The 17,351-nt window shown below is 37.1% G+C and overlaps 7 protein-coding genes across 11 annotated transcripts; 4 read left to right on the top strand and 3 right to left on the bottom strand.

Annotated features, from left to right (window-relative positions):
• The first annotated feature begins 150 nt into the window (after nt 1–150).
• On the top strand, nt 151–2,427 carry LOC129578211 (rhodanese domain-containing protein CG4456-like). 2 transcript variants are annotated; one of them, XM_055466426.1, is made up of 4 exons: nt 151–406; nt 474–614; nt 724–883; nt 952–2,427. In XM_055466426.1, the coding sequence occupies exons 1-4, from the start codon at nt 331–333 to the stop codon at nt 1,010–1,012; spliced, it is 438 nt and encodes a 145-aa protein (XP_055322401.1). In that variant the 5' UTR covers nt 151–330; the 3' UTR covers nt 1,013–2,427. The 2 variants fall into 2 exon arrangements, with proteins under 2 accessions (XP_055322401.1, XP_055322400.1); XM_055466425.1 differs by having other exon boundaries at nt 155–614.
• On the bottom strand, nt 1,119–8,336 carry LOC129578206 (cytosolic carboxypeptidase-like protein 5). 2 transcript variants are annotated; one of them, XM_055466416.1, is made up of 11 exons: nt 6,520–8,336; nt 5,985–6,101; nt 5,701–5,843; nt 5,239–5,512; nt 4,919–5,163; nt 4,741–4,853; nt 4,504–4,662; nt 3,266–4,396; nt 3,005–3,206; nt 2,779–2,934; nt 1,119–2,453 (listed from the first exon to the last, which is right to left on the bottom strand). In XM_055466416.1, exons 1-11 carry the CDS (start codon nt 6,608–6,610, stop codon nt 1,602–1,604), a joined length of 3,483 nt encoding a protein of 1,160 aa, XP_055322391.1. In that variant the 5' UTR covers nt 6,611–8,336; the 3' UTR covers nt 1,119–1,601. The 2 variants fall into 2 exon arrangements, with proteins under 2 accessions (XP_055322391.1, XP_055322392.1); XM_055466417.1 differs by having other exon boundaries at nt 4,919–5,160.
• A 105-nt stretch (nt 8,337–8,441) lies between these two features.
• On the bottom strand, nt 8,442–10,409 carry LOC129578209 (2-oxoisovalerate dehydrogenase subunit beta, mitochondrial). The gene is made up of 6 exons (XM_055466422.1): nt 10,270–10,409; nt 9,764–10,056; nt 9,301–9,663; nt 8,951–9,205; nt 8,793–8,879; nt 8,442–8,728 (listed from the first exon to the last, which is right to left on the bottom strand). Exons 2-6 carry the CDS (start codon nt 10,025–10,027, stop codon nt 8,588–8,590), a joined length of 1,110 nt encoding a protein of 369 aa, XP_055322397.1. The 5' UTR covers nt 10,028–10,056; nt 10,270–10,409; the 3' UTR covers nt 8,442–8,587.
• Nucleotides 10,410–10,534: 125 nt separating this feature from the next.
• On the bottom strand, nt 10,535–12,006 carry LOC129578208 (proline-rich protein PRCC). The gene has a single exon (XM_055466420.1). The coding sequence runs from the start codon at nt 11,844–11,846 to the stop codon at nt 10,629–10,631; it is 1,218 nt and encodes a 405-aa protein (XP_055322395.1). The 5' UTR covers nt 11,847–12,006; the 3' UTR covers nt 10,535–10,628.
• A 57-nt stretch (nt 12,007–12,063) lies between these two features.
• LOC129578212 (transmembrane protein 60) lies at nt 12,064–12,823 on the top strand. Its single transcript, XM_055466427.1, has 2 exons — nt 12,064–12,435; nt 12,530–12,823. Exons 1-2 carry the CDS (start codon nt 12,215–12,217, stop codon nt 12,693–12,695), a joined length of 387 nt encoding a protein of 128 aa, XP_055322402.1. The 5' UTR covers nt 12,064–12,214; the 3' UTR covers nt 12,696–12,823.
• Nucleotides 12,824–12,921: 98 nt separating this feature from the next.
• On the top strand, nt 12,922–14,853 carry LOC129578207 (E3 ubiquitin-protein ligase TRAIP-like). 2 transcript variants are annotated; one of them, XM_055466419.1, is made up of 5 exons: nt 12,928–13,177; nt 13,248–13,569; nt 13,650–13,933; nt 14,026–14,525; nt 14,635–14,853. In XM_055466419.1, the coding sequence occupies exons 1-5, from the start codon at nt 13,059–13,061 to the stop codon at nt 14,658–14,660; spliced, it is 1,251 nt and encodes a 416-aa protein (XP_055322394.1). In that variant the 5' UTR covers nt 12,928–13,058; the 3' UTR covers nt 14,661–14,853. The 2 variants fall into 2 exon arrangements, with proteins under 2 accessions (XP_055322393.1, XP_055322394.1); XM_055466418.1 differs by having other exon boundaries at nt 12,922–13,177; nt 14,026–14,853.
• An 822-nt stretch (nt 14,854–15,675) lies between these two features.
• LOC129578210 (uncharacterized) lies at nt 15,676–17,093 on the top strand. 2 transcript variants are annotated; one of them, XM_055466424.1, is made up of 4 exons: nt 15,676–16,180; nt 16,273–16,420; nt 16,507–16,629; nt 16,760–16,876. In XM_055466424.1, exons 1-4 carry the CDS (start codon nt 15,768–15,770, stop codon nt 16,766–16,768), a joined length of 693 nt encoding a protein of 230 aa, XP_055322399.1. In that variant the 5' UTR covers nt 15,676–15,767; the 3' UTR covers nt 16,769–16,876. The 2 variants fall into 2 exon arrangements, with proteins under 2 accessions (XP_055322399.1, XP_055322398.1); XM_055466423.1 differs by having other exon boundaries at nt 15,683–16,180; nt 16,764–17,093.
• The last annotated feature ends 258 nt before the right edge of the window (nt 17,094–17,351 follow it).

Here is a 17,351-nt window from a genome sequence, read left to right as displayed (position 1 = left end):
AAATTCAATTTTCATTATTTTTAAAAATGGAGAACTTTTAAATCGAACAAATTCACCACATTCGTATTCACCTCATTCACAAACTGACATATGGCTCATGTCAAGTTTGTTTACCACATCGTCCATCCGAAACAAAGTACTTTGAGCGATAACATCCGAGAGTGTTGTTAACCTCGAAATGTCAACTGGTGCTCATTTAAATTTCAATTTCAACAACGAATAGAGAGCGAAGAAAAATAAAAAAAAACGAAAAAAACAAACAATGTATAATCGATTTTCGTATACAGTCTCGAGGTCAATCCAGGCCGTATTGAATGGAAACTTTAGTAAATGTTTGCAGTTCAGTCGATCAACTTCGATACTGGCATGCAAATTCAGTACGATACCGGTTTCGCGACAGAGTTATGTAATAAATTATGACAAAATTCGTATCGCATCCAGTACAATAATAATGGGCCAACCGTATTCCACAGATGCACAGATTATAGTGCCAATTGTCAGCTATGAAGAAGTTAAAGATCTACCAAATCATCCGGAAAAAACATTGATTGATGTCAGAGAGCCGAATGAACTACAGGAGACTGGAATTATTCCAACTTCAGTTAATATACCTTGTAAGATTTTTTTTCATAGGATTTCATTTCTCTCGCTATTTTATGATAAACTGAACTGTGGTGAATGTTTTAAAATAACCAGAATCTGTGTTGAACTTTTTTTCGACAGTGGGTGAAGTTAATACTGCATTGAGTTTGAGCGACGGTCAATTCAAAACGAAATATAATCGAAGCAAACCGAAACTTACTGACGAAGTAATCTTCCACTGTAGAATTGGGATGCGATCGGAGAACGCAGCAATCGCAGCCAATAAATTGGGCTACTCAAAGTAAATTCAAATTCATTTCATATTATATTTGGTATCAATTTATTGATTCTTCTCCGTTCTTATTCAAGTGTCAAGAACTACAAAGGGTCATGGTTGGACTGGGCAGAACGTGAAGGACTACCTAAATAATTTCCATTTTACCAAAGAATTCGTTCAATAAAATTTCATAAAAAAATAAAACTAAAGTTGCATTTATTTGTATACTTAAAAGATAAAATGAATGCTCAAAACTCGGTTTTGCATCAGCATAAATTATCATTTTTATTTATTCCACACATTAAACATCACATTTTGATTACATTGTTTTTCCCTTTGAGTCTTTCCAATTTCTTCATTTCGCTTAATTGTCGCACAAATGATTTCCATGTTAGTTTTTTTTTTCATTCAAATGTGTCCTGAATTGGTATGTATATCAATTCTCAATTTTGATTTGTGTTCGCATGCAGACTTATTCTGTGGATCTACCTGGTGTAAAATAATTAAAATAAAAGTTGTTTTTTTTCTCTTTTATTTTCTTGACAAAAATAATTCACTTTTTGTTTCTCGTGCCATTTAAAAAAAAGGGAAAAAAATAGATTCAACAAAATAAACATTCATAAATAATTTTCAATCACAACAATTCAAAGATCCCCCAATTCGATTCATTAAAAAAAATTATTCAAAATATCGCGGAAAAAAAATAAATATATTCTTGTTATAAAGTGAGACGGGGATTAACTTAAAATACTTTCGATTTTTTGCGTTTGATGCCGGTATCGGCTTTCAACGATTTCTTCTTTTTCAAGCGGCGACCGTCTTTGGTCAGGCTTGATTTGAAACTGACTTTTGACTTGAGCCGTGAACCGGCGCCCGATGTGCCCGCACTGTTGAACCCACTTCGCAGTTTAATGGCTGAACTCTTAATTTTCGTACTCTGTACAATCGACGACTGACCGATTAACATTGATGATGTTGATGCGGATGTTTTGCGTAGGAAATTGCCTCCCATTGGTTTTTTCGGTGCATTCGGAAATTTAAATGGATTAAATGTGGTGGATGGTTGTGGCAGTAATTGATATGAACAACATGGTACGTCTGGATCGAATGACGAAGTGACAGTTGGCTGATCGATGAATGCCGACAATTCGACATCGGATGCGGAAACGGCTGTATTTGGTGTGCTATTCGCAGGTACTGTATCGTCTGACTTTAAATTCAAATTACTTATGGCATTCATGTCCAGATCAAGGCCGCCCGTGGCATTATTATCCTTTGGCTCAATTTTGTCACCACCACTGCCGCCGCTGCCGCCGACGCCACCGACCGAGGTGAACTTTTTATTGGCCACCACTTTTTGGCGTTTGGTCGGTATCGGAGCGGTGGTTGATGTGGACGTAATCACATCGCACAAAACCTTTCCCTTTTTTCGGCTCAACGACACATTTGTCGATTTCTCCTTTTTGCCGTAGGATATTGATGGTTTGTTAGTGGTGTGACGCTCTTTGTTTTCTTTACACACATCAGTTGTTAGTGGTGAACTGCATGCAGTGGATGTTTTTAGAGATTTCAATTTCGTGTGGGATGTTGTGGCCTAAATGCGAGATAGAGAGATAAAAAAAACCACAAAAAACCGGCGTGTCGGTTAATTATTTTTCTAAATGATTCATTGACTAAATAGAACATGTGAATCATATTTCTAATGGATTGAAGGGGACATGTGCAAGAATAGGTGCTAATTGACTCTTTTTTCGTATAATTATTATGCGACGCTTAATTCTTTTCTTATTCGAAAACTCATTGATTGGCTTATGCTGTAGATTTGGATTCTTTTTTTTTCGTTTGTTCAAAAATGAAATGATAAGTATTACAATTAGACTAGAATAATTTGGCTGCAATTTCATTATGAGTAAGTTTACCTTCTGAATTGGATCTGCTCGCAATAGACCGCGTTCAATGTCGTTGCGCAATGCATTTCGAAGACCCTGTAAACTACGGAATTCCGACATACGAAGTCGTGACGATGGATTCGATTCGGTTAGATCTAAAATCGATGGTCCCAATGCTCGTCCAACCTAAATCAAACAAATGGAAGACAATTACGAAACAATTCACGGGTGAGATTTTTTTTAAATTTTCAAAAACCTCTTCAAAAACGTTTGGCGTGTATTTCGGTGGAATCGTGCAGATCTTTCGAGGATTCAACTCTTTCTCCCTTGGCGGCAGTACATTCACATACTTTCCCGTATTATAGTTCCCTTCCAACGTGTAACTCTTAATCAATCCAATCATTTTGTAGATGGCAACTCGGCCAGACCCTTCTTTCGACAAGCCATCACGTTTCCCTCTGCAAATAAAATGACTCAGGTTACAATCTAGGTATACATAATGGTCTAAATCCCTTACTTATGGTACATATTCCGTTCGGAGAAAACGCATGCATCAAAATGAAAATGATGGCTGTTCATGCTCATTAGCCGCGGCAGAAGCATGCATTCTACGGATTCAGCGATTTTTGGCAGGTAATTTCCATACATGAAAACGCCCTTCTTCGATGCATGCCCATGCAAATCGATATACAAAAACATGTTGCTCTGTTCATCACATTTTGCTTGATTCGAATCTTTACAAAAGTCCGAACTAATGTTTATGTTGGCCGGTGTCGGTGCGTGCATAAATTTGCGCAGCAAAGACGATCGTTTTGGACTTCGACTAGATACACCGCCCGACATAGGTGCGACCAATGTGTCACTGTCATTTTTCGACAGTTTTCTATTTAATTTATGATTATTATTCCCTGTATTTGACTTGAGTGGCTCTTTCTTCTTTTCGCTGCGTGCACTTTCGAATGTACTGCTCGAATATCGTCCGCTGGCATCGGAGCCCGAGTCGCGTCCACTCAACGATGCTGGTGCCATGAATGAGCTTTGGTTTGTGATTGAAGATGGTCTTAACGATAGCTTTTTTACTTTAAGAACTTCAACATTTGACGTACTCGCTTCCGTCGAATTGACTTTCGGTATTGATGATATCGTCGGTTTGGCAATATACGATTTGCTGCTATTCACTCCCGTTTTCAGTGTGCTATTGACTTTACGGACTTTTACGGTTGGTATCGTGTTTGGCGCTGTTTCTTCAGCACTGCTCGGTGCTGACGTGGATTCCGTTGAACAGCTTGGCTTTGACTCCAGTTCCGTTTCGGTTGTCGGACTTTGTGTTAATGATATCGATGGTGTTGATGAATTTGACGGTGGCATTGAAACGATTTTTTCAATATTTCGATTGTTTTTCGCTTCGATATTTATTTCCGTTAACACATTGTTTGATCGCGTTTTCTCTTCGGATGATTCGCGTTCCGGTGTATCTGTATCAGTCTCTTCGAAGCCAGATGATGCTATATCTAATTCCAAATTTGGTACATCAATTTCAGCAGCAGTTTCATTTGTCACATTTATGTCGACGCTTTCATTGTTATTTTCAGCATTGGCCGTAGTCGGTAGTGATTCATCGTCGATATCTTTTTCGTTGTGATAATATCTGAGAATAATGGATAAATATGAAAAAAATGAACAATTTTTTGTTCAAAAATGTGTACTTCAAATTTTGAACTTGCTAAAAAATAATAATAAACATCATATATTTACCTTATCAATTTTCGTACAGCAAAAATTGGCGGTTGTGTTTCTTTTTTCGGTGCCAAATAAACGCGATTCAAATTGTGACCCAAGACATCTGATCGGTAATGCCCATTGTATACACCATCTGGATTCAGTAGCGGAATTATTTTGAACACGTACATTTTTCTATTGGAAATAAAAATTGAAATGTAATGTCGACAAAATATTCGATGCTGTTTTTTTTATTAATCAATTTAAAATTACCGAAGTATGGTGGCATATCGATTTTTTCGATCTAATATCATTTTCAAAAACCCATTCAATATGAAAGATGCTGGCGTTTCGCCCGGATGAACGCGCGATGATATAAAAATAATCTGAAAGCATATTTCATTGATCGAATTAAATGCGATGCAATTGATAAAAATCAGTTGGGTCGTACCTTTTTGTTTTTGAACAGTTTACATCGTTTGGAATGCGGGTCGGGGAATAGTTCGTTAAATCGATGCTCGTGCTCATTTTGTATATTGTGGAATGAAGTGATTGTGAGCAGATCAACGCGTCTACCTTCCACCGAATTGATCAACAATTCACGATGATAGTAAATATCATTTTCAATTTCGTCATTCGATTGATTTTCCAGCATGTTCATACGCGATGTTGATACACGTGTCGGTGTTTGCTCTGCTAAATATAAATAAGAAAATCGTTGAATAACAACTAAATGATAATAATAAATCAAACAATTATCGATTGCCATACCATTGGGTGCATTTTGTACATTTTCAACGCTTGCAACATCCGTATTCTCAAAGTTGATTGTATTACAGTTGATATCGACATCGACATCGACATTCAGACGCTGAAGAATGTAATTCATTTCATCCTCTGACTTTAGGTATAGGCTATCGAAACGTGCCAACTGATTTTGGCATTCGGTAAATGTAAATGGGAACGTAAATGCATAGTAAAATTTTGTCGTTATATCCGTTTGTGGTTTGTGTAGAAAGCTGAGCACAAATTCATTATCGTTCACCTGCAACAATAACAAAAAAAAATAGGAATGTGAAGTTCGCACACACAGTGGTACCGGTAAGTGAAATGAATTCGGATGTTAATGATTCAATGTCAATGACAAATGAAAACATTGTCAAAAGCAATTGAAGCATGTTTTTTTTTTCTTTCGGTCAGAGGGTGAAAAGTGAGACAGAAAAATAAACTAACATTGTAGACGGGTGAGTATTTTGTACGCTCCCATTTGCCTGTTTCACCAACTCGTATAACCGGATGCATGCCTTGGCTAAAGAGTTTCGATTGCTTGTTTAAATTCACAATGTTCAATTTGCACACTTTGTTTGGCTCGCCGCCTGAAAAAAGAACCGTGTTATAAGCAAATACACGAAAGGATTATTTTATTCACCCAATTCGTTTTTCATTTCATTTTGAGAAAACAGGCAGAGACACATTTTTTTGCATTTGTCAAGAGTTACAGTACAATAATCGTTTACCTTGTATGCTGAAAAAGAACCATGATCGATTGAGATTTTCATATTCGGTGCCCGCGCAATCCGGCTTCGTCCATAGATTTAGTTCAACGGCTACCGCCTCATTATTTGGCTGTGCTTCTACAAAAAAAACCATACGCAAAAACACATCATCATCAGGAAGAGTGTGCAAGAGATACTTAAAATTCGATTGGTTCGCACATATGTTCGCATACACACAGCTCAATAGCAACAGCAACGGCAGCAACAAAAAAAAACAATAACAAAAACAACAAATGACGTTTCACAAGGTCGAAATAGGTCAAACAGAAATTTGGATACAAAGGTTTAATCTATTGAACTATTCCAACACTAAATTCACTTCATTGTTATTCTTCTGTTGTTTTTGTTGCTGTTTTTTTTGTTCGCGTTTCCGTGTCAAACGATTTATCGATCGAACACTAATTGTCTAATTGTCTATCGACCCTTTGGCTACCACAAAACGGCTGTGTGTGCTGCATTCGAAACAATTATGCAATTTAAATTTATGATGATGTACCTTCATGCCATTTAACCAGTTCAACTTTGTGCAGATTGCCTGAGTCGAACTTCGATGAAAAAATGTAGCCAGCGCATATGAAATTATCCATTTCGATGTTGTTGTGCGTTTTGTTGTTGTTGTTGTTGTTGTTGTTGTTGTTATCTGTCGTGCACACACAAATTGAAAAACTGAGTTACAGAGCAAGAGGGAGAGACACACACACAGAGGAGATTGCACAAATTCTATTCAAGTTTCATCAATGTTTTTGTTCCAGATTTTTCGATGTGTTTATTTGATTGTCACTTGACCATTGATACGCTTCACAATTTTCAAGTCCATTTAATATTAACAATGACAACAACTGAAAAACGTCACTGATGCGATCGAAACAAAACAAAAGTAAATCGAATCAATCGCAAGAAATCGACGAAATAATGCTTGAATTTTAGTGTGTTGTGCCTTGATTTGATTTGACTTCGTTTGTAAATGATCAAATATTACATTATTCTCGCAGCGAGTCGAGAAATGACTCAATGGTTGACAAAGACACTTGCAGTCAACGCGCGCGTCACACAAAAATAAAAATCTTTTAAACACGTTTATTGTTATGCGACGAATTTCATCTGATACACACACGTTGCGGTCGTTGACGATGAAAAATGAACAACACAAATTTGTTTTTGTGTGTGACTTTTGTTATTCATCTAAATTGTGTGTTATTGTTATTCTCTGCTGCTCTGTGTCCATGCCATTGTGTTTGTTGATTTTTTTTTGGTTGTGGTCTTAGCGCTTATCTCTCTCTCTCTCTCTCTCTCTCTCTCTCTCTCTCTCTCTCTCTCTCTCTCTCTCTCTATCTTGTTTTTTCCCGTCAGCTTGTTATTGACCCAAAATTTTGACAATCTCTTTCGCTCTCGCGTTTATTTGTATGCTGCTACTGCGTTTTCAATCGTGATTTCACAATCGAATTTCACGAACGAACTTCTTTTTCGATTGTTTGTGGGAATATATCGATGTAGTGGGGAGAAAATAAATATCAAACAAGTTTTGTTGTGTTTCTCTTCTTCATATAAATATACGGAGGCTATTTTCGTTTTTGACAGTATTGTCAGCTGATTATATAAACAGTATTATTTATAATAAAACCAGACACACACGAAAATGCGTTCGATTTTCAAGCACTTTTTTCCGTTCCCTCAATCAATTTTAGCAAATGTTTGTTCTTTCTCTGTCTTTCCAATTACTTGTCACACAATTTGAGAATGGTTTTTCGACAAAACACACATTCGTAGTTTGTTTTCTTATTCCAATGTCGTCGTCGTCGTTGTTGTTGTCGATCAAGCAATGAAATAGTATTGCACTTTTATTTAGCTGGCTGCCATATTGAAAATTATTATTTTTCTTTATCTTTTTCGTCTGTGCGATGTTTCTCGGTTTTTCAATTTGGTTGAAATGCCATAAATGCTCTCTCAAATGGCTGGCTGATTGGTTGGTTGGAAAAGAAAATACGTGTGTATACGATACGTATATATAATAATAACAAGCACAAAATATGGATTCCAATGTGTGTGCGTTTTTTCTTCTTTTTTTTTATTTTGAGGCGCATACTATTGAAAAACCCGTTCTAAAATTGGAACGTGTGCTTCGATGACATTTCCAACAATTTCATTCTGTTTGGTTTAATGAGAATGCATTGCATACTGAGACTACCGTTTTTTTTTATTCTGCTTCTAACAATCGAGACTGAACTCCCATTCCGGGTCACAAATGCAATTTATACATGAATTGTTTGTGTCTTTTTTTTCGTGTGCGCTGCATTGCTACGACACTGGAACAACCCTGCATATATACACTCATGTCAAACGCATTCGCAATGTTACAGCCCTGCGCTCATTGTACTCCACCACATTCACTTCGTAATAGAATTTGTTTTGATAAACTTGTTTTTCGTAGTAAAAGAAATCGTTTATTTTTCCATGATAAATAAAATGCATCCATTCAATGGGTTGGCAGTCATAACAATTTTTGTTCGTACATCTTGTGTTTCAACAACATTTCTTTGGTTTTCGCATGCAACTCAACAAATTGCTTAGTAGTTTATTAGTTTTTTGATTGCGGATAGACATCGATATTTGGTTGGTAAATAGAATGGTTCGTGAACATGCGGGAATGGTGTATCCCAACCGGTTACACGTTGTACTGGCGCTTCCAAGTATAGGAAACAATCCTCCTAAAATTGAAAGAATAGGCAGTGTAGAGAGATTCTATCTTAATATACGATTCGATGTACTTACTTGAATTGTAGCTGCTAATTCTGCACCGAAACCGTTAGTAAGCGGAGCTTCATGGGCCACAATAATGCGACCAGTCTTTTTAGCTGACTGTGGAAAAGAAATTGAATCAATTTTTAGCGCATGTTATTTGGATTGAAATTGGTTTTCAAATGACTCACATTGCAAACAGTGTCTTTGTCCCATGGTAATATTGACACCAAATCGATCACTTCACAATCAATATCAAGTTCCTTTTTTGCCATTTCGGCCACTTCTTTAAGTACATGCACTTGTGTTCCCCAGCCGATGAGCGTCACATCTTTGCCACTTCGTAAAATATCCGCTTTTCCAATTGGACACTCAAATGATTTATCAGGTACTTCTTCGACTGCAGCTCGATACAATGTTTTTGGTTCGAATATTATGCACGGATCCTTAGAGAAGCAAAATGTGAATCAAAATCGAAGCAATGTAATCAAATAAAATTTTTTTCGTTTAGATTGATCTTCAGATCTCATTGTCCATTTACCTTATCCTTTATGCAAGCTAAAAGAAGGCCTTTGGCTTTGTTTGGACCGCGGGGAACGACGATTTTCAAGCCAGGTGTGTGGGCAAAATAAGCTTCGGGACTTTGTGAATGATAAAGAGCACCGTGACCAACAGCACCGCACGGAGCTCGAATTGTTAGTGATCCACAATCAAATAAATTTCCACTGCGATAACGATATTTTGCCGCTTCGTTTACAATCTGATCGAATGCCGGCATAATATAATCAGCAAACTGAATTTCGGCTATGGCCGTTGCACCAGTATTTGCAATCCCAATTCCAAAACCAACGATTCCTTGTTCGCACAATGGCGTATTAAATACACGATCCTTACCATATTTTTTCTAGAAAAAGAACAAAACAAATCCATGTTTATGCCATCAAATAGGAAAAAGATCATGATTTTGACAATTTGTGGCAACGTGGACATCGCAGCCGGCTTACTTGTAAATTTAATGAACATCGAAACACACCACCAAAACCCACATCTTCCCCAAAAATAACTGCCGAGTCATCCTCCTTCAAGGCAATATCCATAGCATTGTTAATTGCTTGGAACATATTTAGTTTTGTGGTTGGTCCATCAACGGGAGCCTTCCCATCGGCCTGGTATACAAAGTGAGAGCTTAGACGAACGCTATTGCTTGCCCCCAGACCTCCAAACATTGACTTAAATAGTGATAATGACTTTTGTGTTGCCGTATACATTGTAACAAAATAATCTTGCACCAATTGGACTAGAAAAACAAATCTTTATTTCTTTTACGAGATTCACTCAATGCGTTATTAGCTTTCAAAGTAAAACCAAACCCGTCACTAAATTATTTCAATGTGAAAACGATTGAAATTTCACGTCAAATTCTCACACTAAAACTTAAAAATTATTTCAAATAAAAACAAGTCGATTTAAAATGCGTGTGACATTACAACTATACAAAAATTCGACTCACAATAATAAAGATCGAATGTGACGTTTTATCGCGCGCTCCTTCGCCTATGGGCACACAACAACAAGAGAGCATTCATGAATATTGATAAGACAGTGTGTTTTTCATGTTGCTTTTCAGCACATTTTCGCCTTAGCCGACTGACGTACATTTTTCTCCCGATGTGTTTTTCGCCTTTGCTCTGTTTACATTTTGTGTCTCTATGTGTGCCTGTATGGTATATTTTTACGTAGCAAATAATCAACTCAAAAAAATAAAATGACAGATCTTCTGAATAGTATCATCAAGCTGATTTATTTGTTTAATATGAAATTGTCTTAATGGTTATGAAACGAAAGTGAGAACAGAGCAGAAAATGTATTTTAAAATCCGTATTTGCTTTGTGTTTGTCGCCGTGATTGTCGATTCGTGGCCCACATGGCTTGTAGTTCTGCTTCGTTTGCCTTTGCCTGATACGCCAAATAGGTGATTTGATGTTTTTTCTTCGTTCCCGCACCGGGATCGCCAGTAACCAACCGTCCTGTCGGTTGATACTGTGTTTCGCCTTGTAGTTGACTTCGTTGCCATTCTTCGTTTGATGTCACTTGATCCTGTGATATATCAATGAACTGAATGTCTTCCTTTCTTGATCTCTTCGCGGCTCGAGCACCAATCAGAGCCTCGATATTGATCTCATCTCGATGGGAAACATGCGATGACGATGCTTGTCCAGCATATTCATCGACTTCCATGACATTTTGTTCGGTTTCGTGTAAGTTTTTCGAAAATTTCGCCATTTGTGTGGCTTTCTTCGCAACCATGGCATTTATTTCCGATGCACTAACTTCGGGCAATTTTTCTTCGGTGTTTAGCGAGAAGAAATCACCACCTTCATCGTCGTCGTTGTCACTGTCGTCACTGTTATTGTAATTTAATCCTAAACTAGACTTTTTGACCACCGTTGCCGTTGATTTTGGTTTCGGTTTTGTGGCCGCTTCCTTCATTCGATTGGCAACTGTGTGTGGAACTAATGAAGTAGTTTTGGTTATAGACGGTTTTGTTGATATGCTGGACGTGGATGAATCGGGCTTCTCTTTTGGTTTGCCAAAACCAGCATGAAATTTCGGTGGTGGCAGCATTCCGAGTAAGCTATTTGGTTTCGATGGATTCGGTCCAACTGATACAAGCTTTCCTTTTGGAGCATCATCACCCAGATCGGCTAATGATGGTATGGTAATTTTAACAGGTTGTCGAGCGCCTGGTTTTTGTTTGTTTGGCTTTTCCACGAGCGATGGTTGCACTTTTTTATGCAGGAATTCGTCATCTTTCTCTTCGATTATTATCGCCCGTGATTTTTTCGGTGCTGGAAGATTCAACTTGAAATCCTCTGTTTCGTCGTCATCATCATTATCATCATCTTTGTTGTTGGTTGAATGCTTCGGTTGAGGTAGATTTAGCGATTTACTTGTTTGTTGACCATTTTTTTGTTGATTCGACGTCGAACCATGGCTTGTTTTCACACGTTCTACGTTGTTGATTTCCTCTGTGCTTTCACAATCACTATCGTCATCACTGCTGGCAGCGTATGCAACCAAAGACATGATGTTCCAATAATCTTTTCTTACTTTTTTTTAAAGACGGTTCTGAAATGCCCGAAAGTTTTTTATTATTTCTTAAAATGTTTTTTACGCCAACCAATGAAACTCAAACGAATAACACCACGAATATCAGTGAATGACGTTTCGACATTCCACCTTTCAATCAACACTTTTATAGCAGTTTCGAAATGTCAAACGCATATTGGCAAAGAGATGTAGATTGTTTTGTTTACAGAACCGTACACAGCTCGCTGGCATACCTCAAGTCAATTTTGTGGATTTTTCGGACTTTTTGGTTCGTCGAATCACAATTAAAAATGGTTTAGTCAATTTCGAACGCAAATAAAATCAAACCATCCAAATAAAAGAATATGACTTTGGTTCATCGAGCGCTGTTTACATGGTTTATAATACTAGTGTTTTGCATTTGCCTGTGTCTGCGACTGGAGAATCGAACGCAGTGGAATTATTTCATCGTTTTCATACCGCTGTGGATATTCGATGCGATTCTATTGATTTATGTGATTATAAAAATTGTAACGAAATGGCGATTTTTGGAACGGCTCAAAGAACTCATTCATTTCTATCAATGGTAAGTGGTGTCACTTTCAACACCATGGTTTTGATGTCCATCCAATTTTAACTCGTTCAAATGTTCAATTGTTTTTTGTTCGTTTTTATTTCAGGAACTTTGCTGTTGTTCTGCTGAAAATTGCGGCCGAAATTTGTATATGCTTGAAAATTGAATATCCACACATGAATCTATCAATCTACACCGTAATGATACCGATTTGGATTTTGTTACCATCAACAATCATCTATGTATTCATAAATCTCGTTAAAAATGAATAATTCCATTGATATTTTCATCAAATGATGGCAATTTACAAAACATTATTCAATAGATAACGAACCGAAAATGCGAATTAAAATGAAAATAAGCGACAAACAAATAAATAGGAACGAAAGTTGAAAGTTGGTTTTTACTTGGTTTTATTTTTTATTGCAATCGGGTAACACATATTCTGCTATAAAACTGCGTGTGCCCGTGGTATATTGTCAATTTTCAAAACAAATCATCGGTTGCTGCAAATGACACTTCACGTTTTGGAGGTAAAATATTCGTACGGCAGGACCAAACAAAAGTACAGAAAAACAATCTATGGATCGTAGGCCAGCTGATTGTGCAACAGAACCATTTTACATTGCCACACAATGAATATCAGTTGTTCAATTTGTGCGGAACTTTTTCGTGGGCCTGATGCACATAATTTACATGTAACACGATGCGGTCATGTCTTTCACAACGAGTGCTTAGCAAAGTGGCTCGAAAGGTAATCAAAACGATTTCATCTGCTGATCAAAAGGAATATTTTATTCTAACATTTGCCAATCATTGTTTAGGAAGAATACGTGCCCAGAATGTCGCAGCAAGACGACATCGGCGACAGTGATTCGTTTGTTTGTAAATATCGTTGACAGTACATATGATGAGAACGTCGACGGTCCACCAGATTTAGTCGGTTTACAAAATGAAAATGACAACTTGAAATTTCGACTGATCGAAAAGGACGGTGCGATAAAATCGAAGGAAGACGCACTCAATCGGCTGCAAGAAGAAAATAGAAAACTCAACACGGGACAAATGAAAACTCGAGAATTGATACTCACTTTAGAACATAAATTAGAACAAAGTAAAGTTATCACTAACCAATACAATGATCAGGTAAGCAAAGCATTTTGATTGAGCTACTTTTCCTCTAATTAGCCATACTAATTTTCGTTCTCATCTTATGTTGATCGTAGATCAGAGCATTAAAATCTCGTGTGAATGAAATCGACCACCTGAGAGAGAAATTGAAAGAGGCAAACGAGAAAAATAAGACAGCGGAACTAGTGCAACATCTAATCACTGGCTCTCAACAAGAGACTGAAGAACTACTTAAAGAAAGTCGAACTATGACTGAACTGGCCACAATGGTGACCACATTAAAACGAGAATTACGTAATTGTAACGCTAAACGTGCACAAGTCCGATCCAACGCCGAAGAGTTGTCGAAACAGTTGAAATTGTGCAAAGATGAAAAATCGTAAGTATTTTACAGACTTAGGTGGCATCTGTTCGAATAGATCAACACAATGGCGATGTTCTCATTTGTTTGTTTTCCTATTCCGACCATAGGAAACTAGAGGAAAAGTGCTCCATTTTGGAGAGCAAACTATTTCAATTGGAAAGCAACAGAGAAAATAAGAATGATTCAAGTGATCGTCTGAACATCATCGACAATGCTATCGAGAATAAATCGCCAACCGAACAACAGTCAGCCAAAAGGAAATTTGGTGAACACTTGTCATTGCCGAGAAAGGTGGCAAAACTTGAAACGACACGTAATGTATCGCCATCGATGTGTGTCAAAGCCAGTAGCATTGCAGGTTTGTCACCACTTCTCAAGCGAACCAAATCGGCCGATTTACATAAATTGTCACCCGTCAACGATGAAAAGAGTGAAACTTACTCCATTCTGAAAAAACCCCGACTGATCCAGCATCATGCGAAAAAATCCGAACTACGCCCATTACGACTCAACAAAGTGCCGACTCTATCAAGCGTTGACGAAGCCAGCACATCATCAAGCGATCCATCACAAGCATCCAAAGAACTTCCTCCCAGCAGTTTAAGCAGTAGGTTTACGAATTTAAATAATCGTTTTCGTTTGGGTTCCCTATCCAAACCAAACTAACTAGATGTATCTATTATTGAACCATTGAACAATGCTTTTGTATATTTTAGTGAATAAGCAATTGTACTGGAAATAAGTAAGTTGAGTGACGCGGTTTGTTTAATGCAAGCAACATTAGCATAATGCAGGCTGTTTGTTTTCTGGTTTTTTTTTTGTACTAAATTTGATAAGAAAAATATGTTCGTAAGGAAATGGTGTCTATTCTTCGATTAGATATCCTAATCGAATTAAATACGACGATATGAATAAAAAAAACTTGATTAAACGAATTATTTTTTGGGGCGTTTTTGACTTCAAACTGTCTTCTTTTTGTCGGCGATTACCTGAACCAGAAATTTTTGTTCCTTTTTACAATGCATTGCCATTGATGAACCAGTTTGGTTTCTTTGTAATCTTGTTTAGTCGATAAACATATTTTAATCTAGTTCTAGAAAATTTGCGATATTTTTGGAATCTTGAAAGACCTTGTCACTTGAGCGGAATTCAAATAATTAAATCCAAACATTTCTATGAAAACATGCGATGGAAGAAAGCCAAACACGTAGGTTGCTTCAATGAGAGAAACAATTATTTTCGATTAGGTATTGATTTCGTGCAAAAATTGTATCAACTAAATTATCACTATGGTGAGCAACAATTGATTGATCGAAATGGAAGATATGAAAGAGTGATTTGCATATATTACGCTAATCACAATGAATTTGCAGTTGTCATGTCAATTCCCACTCTGTTTTATCCATATTTCGGAATTATTTCACATTATTTACTAATGCCACAACAGCACCAAAAATTCCTATACAAAAAAAAATGCGCGTTGAATTACTATACAGCCAAAAGTTGGATAATAATTTCATCGACGATAGTGAGTATGCGATATCAAGGATACACTTTCATACGGAGGGGCCTGTAATAAATTCCATTCCGATTTATGCACGGAAATCGATTTTTATCGTTGTAGCAAAAACCATATTGTGCCATCCATCCATCTATCGAGTGTGTGTGGGGTATGTGAGTACATAGAACGGGATTCATTTTCCATGACTGACATGAACTCTAATTTTCAGTTTTGTTGTAACATTTCCATTGATTGGTGCACAGGCATAAAAGAGTTTTTTTTGTGTATATTTGTATGTTTTTTTGTTGATTGCCTGAAATCGTAAATTGAACGAAATTCGCAAGTACAATGTCATCAGCATCGTTAGTTGAAAAGCGTTCGTTGCGAAAGTCTCAGTCAAGAAATATTGAGACGTCGTCCACATCAATAACATCAGCACCGCCGACGACGTCCGAGTCTAATCGCCGTTTGAAGGAACAATCAATGCGATCCAAGCAACGCGACAGTTTACCTGATATCGGGGTGAGGAAGGGTAATCGCAGTGTACGCGCCTCGAACTTTGAACTGAGCAGCAGTGCCAATGATTTTGATAGTACATCTAACAATCATGATCGACAATCGGCGGCTAAATCAATGGCTGCTAAATCTAAAGCTGCCACCAAAACCACCACGAGCAATGTAAACAAGTCGGAAGTTAAGCCACCAGACGACAACGTTTTGGGAATGCTCAAAATGAGCTCAGTGGAACAAGAGAATTATAAGTTAGTGAATTCGATTTGTTTTTTTTTAATTATATTGTGGAATGATGTTGTTATTCAAAATTGTAATGTTTTCTATTGTTCGACATGTGTAGAAACCAAGCAGAGATGGAATATAGTGAGCTAACGAAGCAATTGGAACATTTGCAGATGATTGTCGAACAAGAACAGAAAAATCCTACGTCCGATTACGATGAATCGATCGAGAAGCAACAACAATTCAATGAAACGCTGAGAACTCAGGTTCATGAGATTCCACATTATTATTTAGTTTCAGACTTGATTGAAAAACCATGTCTTACAAGTTATGCTAATTGAAATCGATACAGGTTGCTGAGGCAAAAGACAAGCTCAAGAGTCTATCGCAGTCATTGAAGACGTTACGTTCATGTCGTAAGGATTGCAACATTCATATGCGAGATTTGATCATCGATTACAATTGCATCACAAAGGTATTTTTATAGCTATCCAATTAAATTACGCACATTTGTCGACGCACAAACTTTTGCCGTCAGTGATGGCCCGCCAAAAAAATTCAAAAATTCAATTCATAATTGTTTTCCCTCTTTTACACGCATTGAGTTAGAGTGAGCTGTCCAAGGAGCTTAAGCGCTTTCAGCGCATGGAAATCGATTTGAAAAACAATTTGGATCGACTACACTGGCGCATGGATTGTGAATCGAAGATGTATCACAATTTAATCGATCAATACCATAAACTACAAATGGATTTGTTTTATTTAAAAAATTTAACGGAAAGTTCATAAGTCACAACAACTGGCTTGCTGGAATAAAAATTAATATAATATACAAAAAAGCTGCTGTTGCTGCAGGATGTATGTTCGCAGAGAATGTCACACTTTTGAGATTTCAATTATAGATTTCAATGTGCAAGAAATAAAGTTCAATCCATTTGTTCCGTTTCATCTTTCAAAATCGAGCAATTTAATTTATTTTCTTGAAATAAATCCCTTCCCCTAGCATGTGATCGTGTACTTTCCACGAACGCAATCCAACAAATAAACAATAACCAAGAATCGGAAGGGTTATTAAAACTAGTTCACAATTTTTTCGATTGGTCATTTCGTCAGCATATAAAATACTTCGTCACAGGGCTGAATATTAAACCGTCTATTTGTTTTATTTGTCATGCACTCGCGAAAATACAGGTAATT

Source organism: Sitodiplosis mosellana, unplaced genomic scaffold (assembly GCF_009176505.1).
Source record: "Sitodiplosis mosellana isolate CC-2019 unplaced genomic scaffold, AAFC_SMos_1.0 Smas_scaffold_6226, whole genome shotgun sequence".
Classification (NCBI taxonomy): Eukaryota; Metazoa; Arthropoda; class Insecta; order Diptera; family Cecidomyiidae; genus Sitodiplosis; species Sitodiplosis mosellana.
The sequence above is the reverse complement of the archived record's forward strand: the minus strand, read 5'-3'. Positions and strand labels throughout refer to the sequence as shown.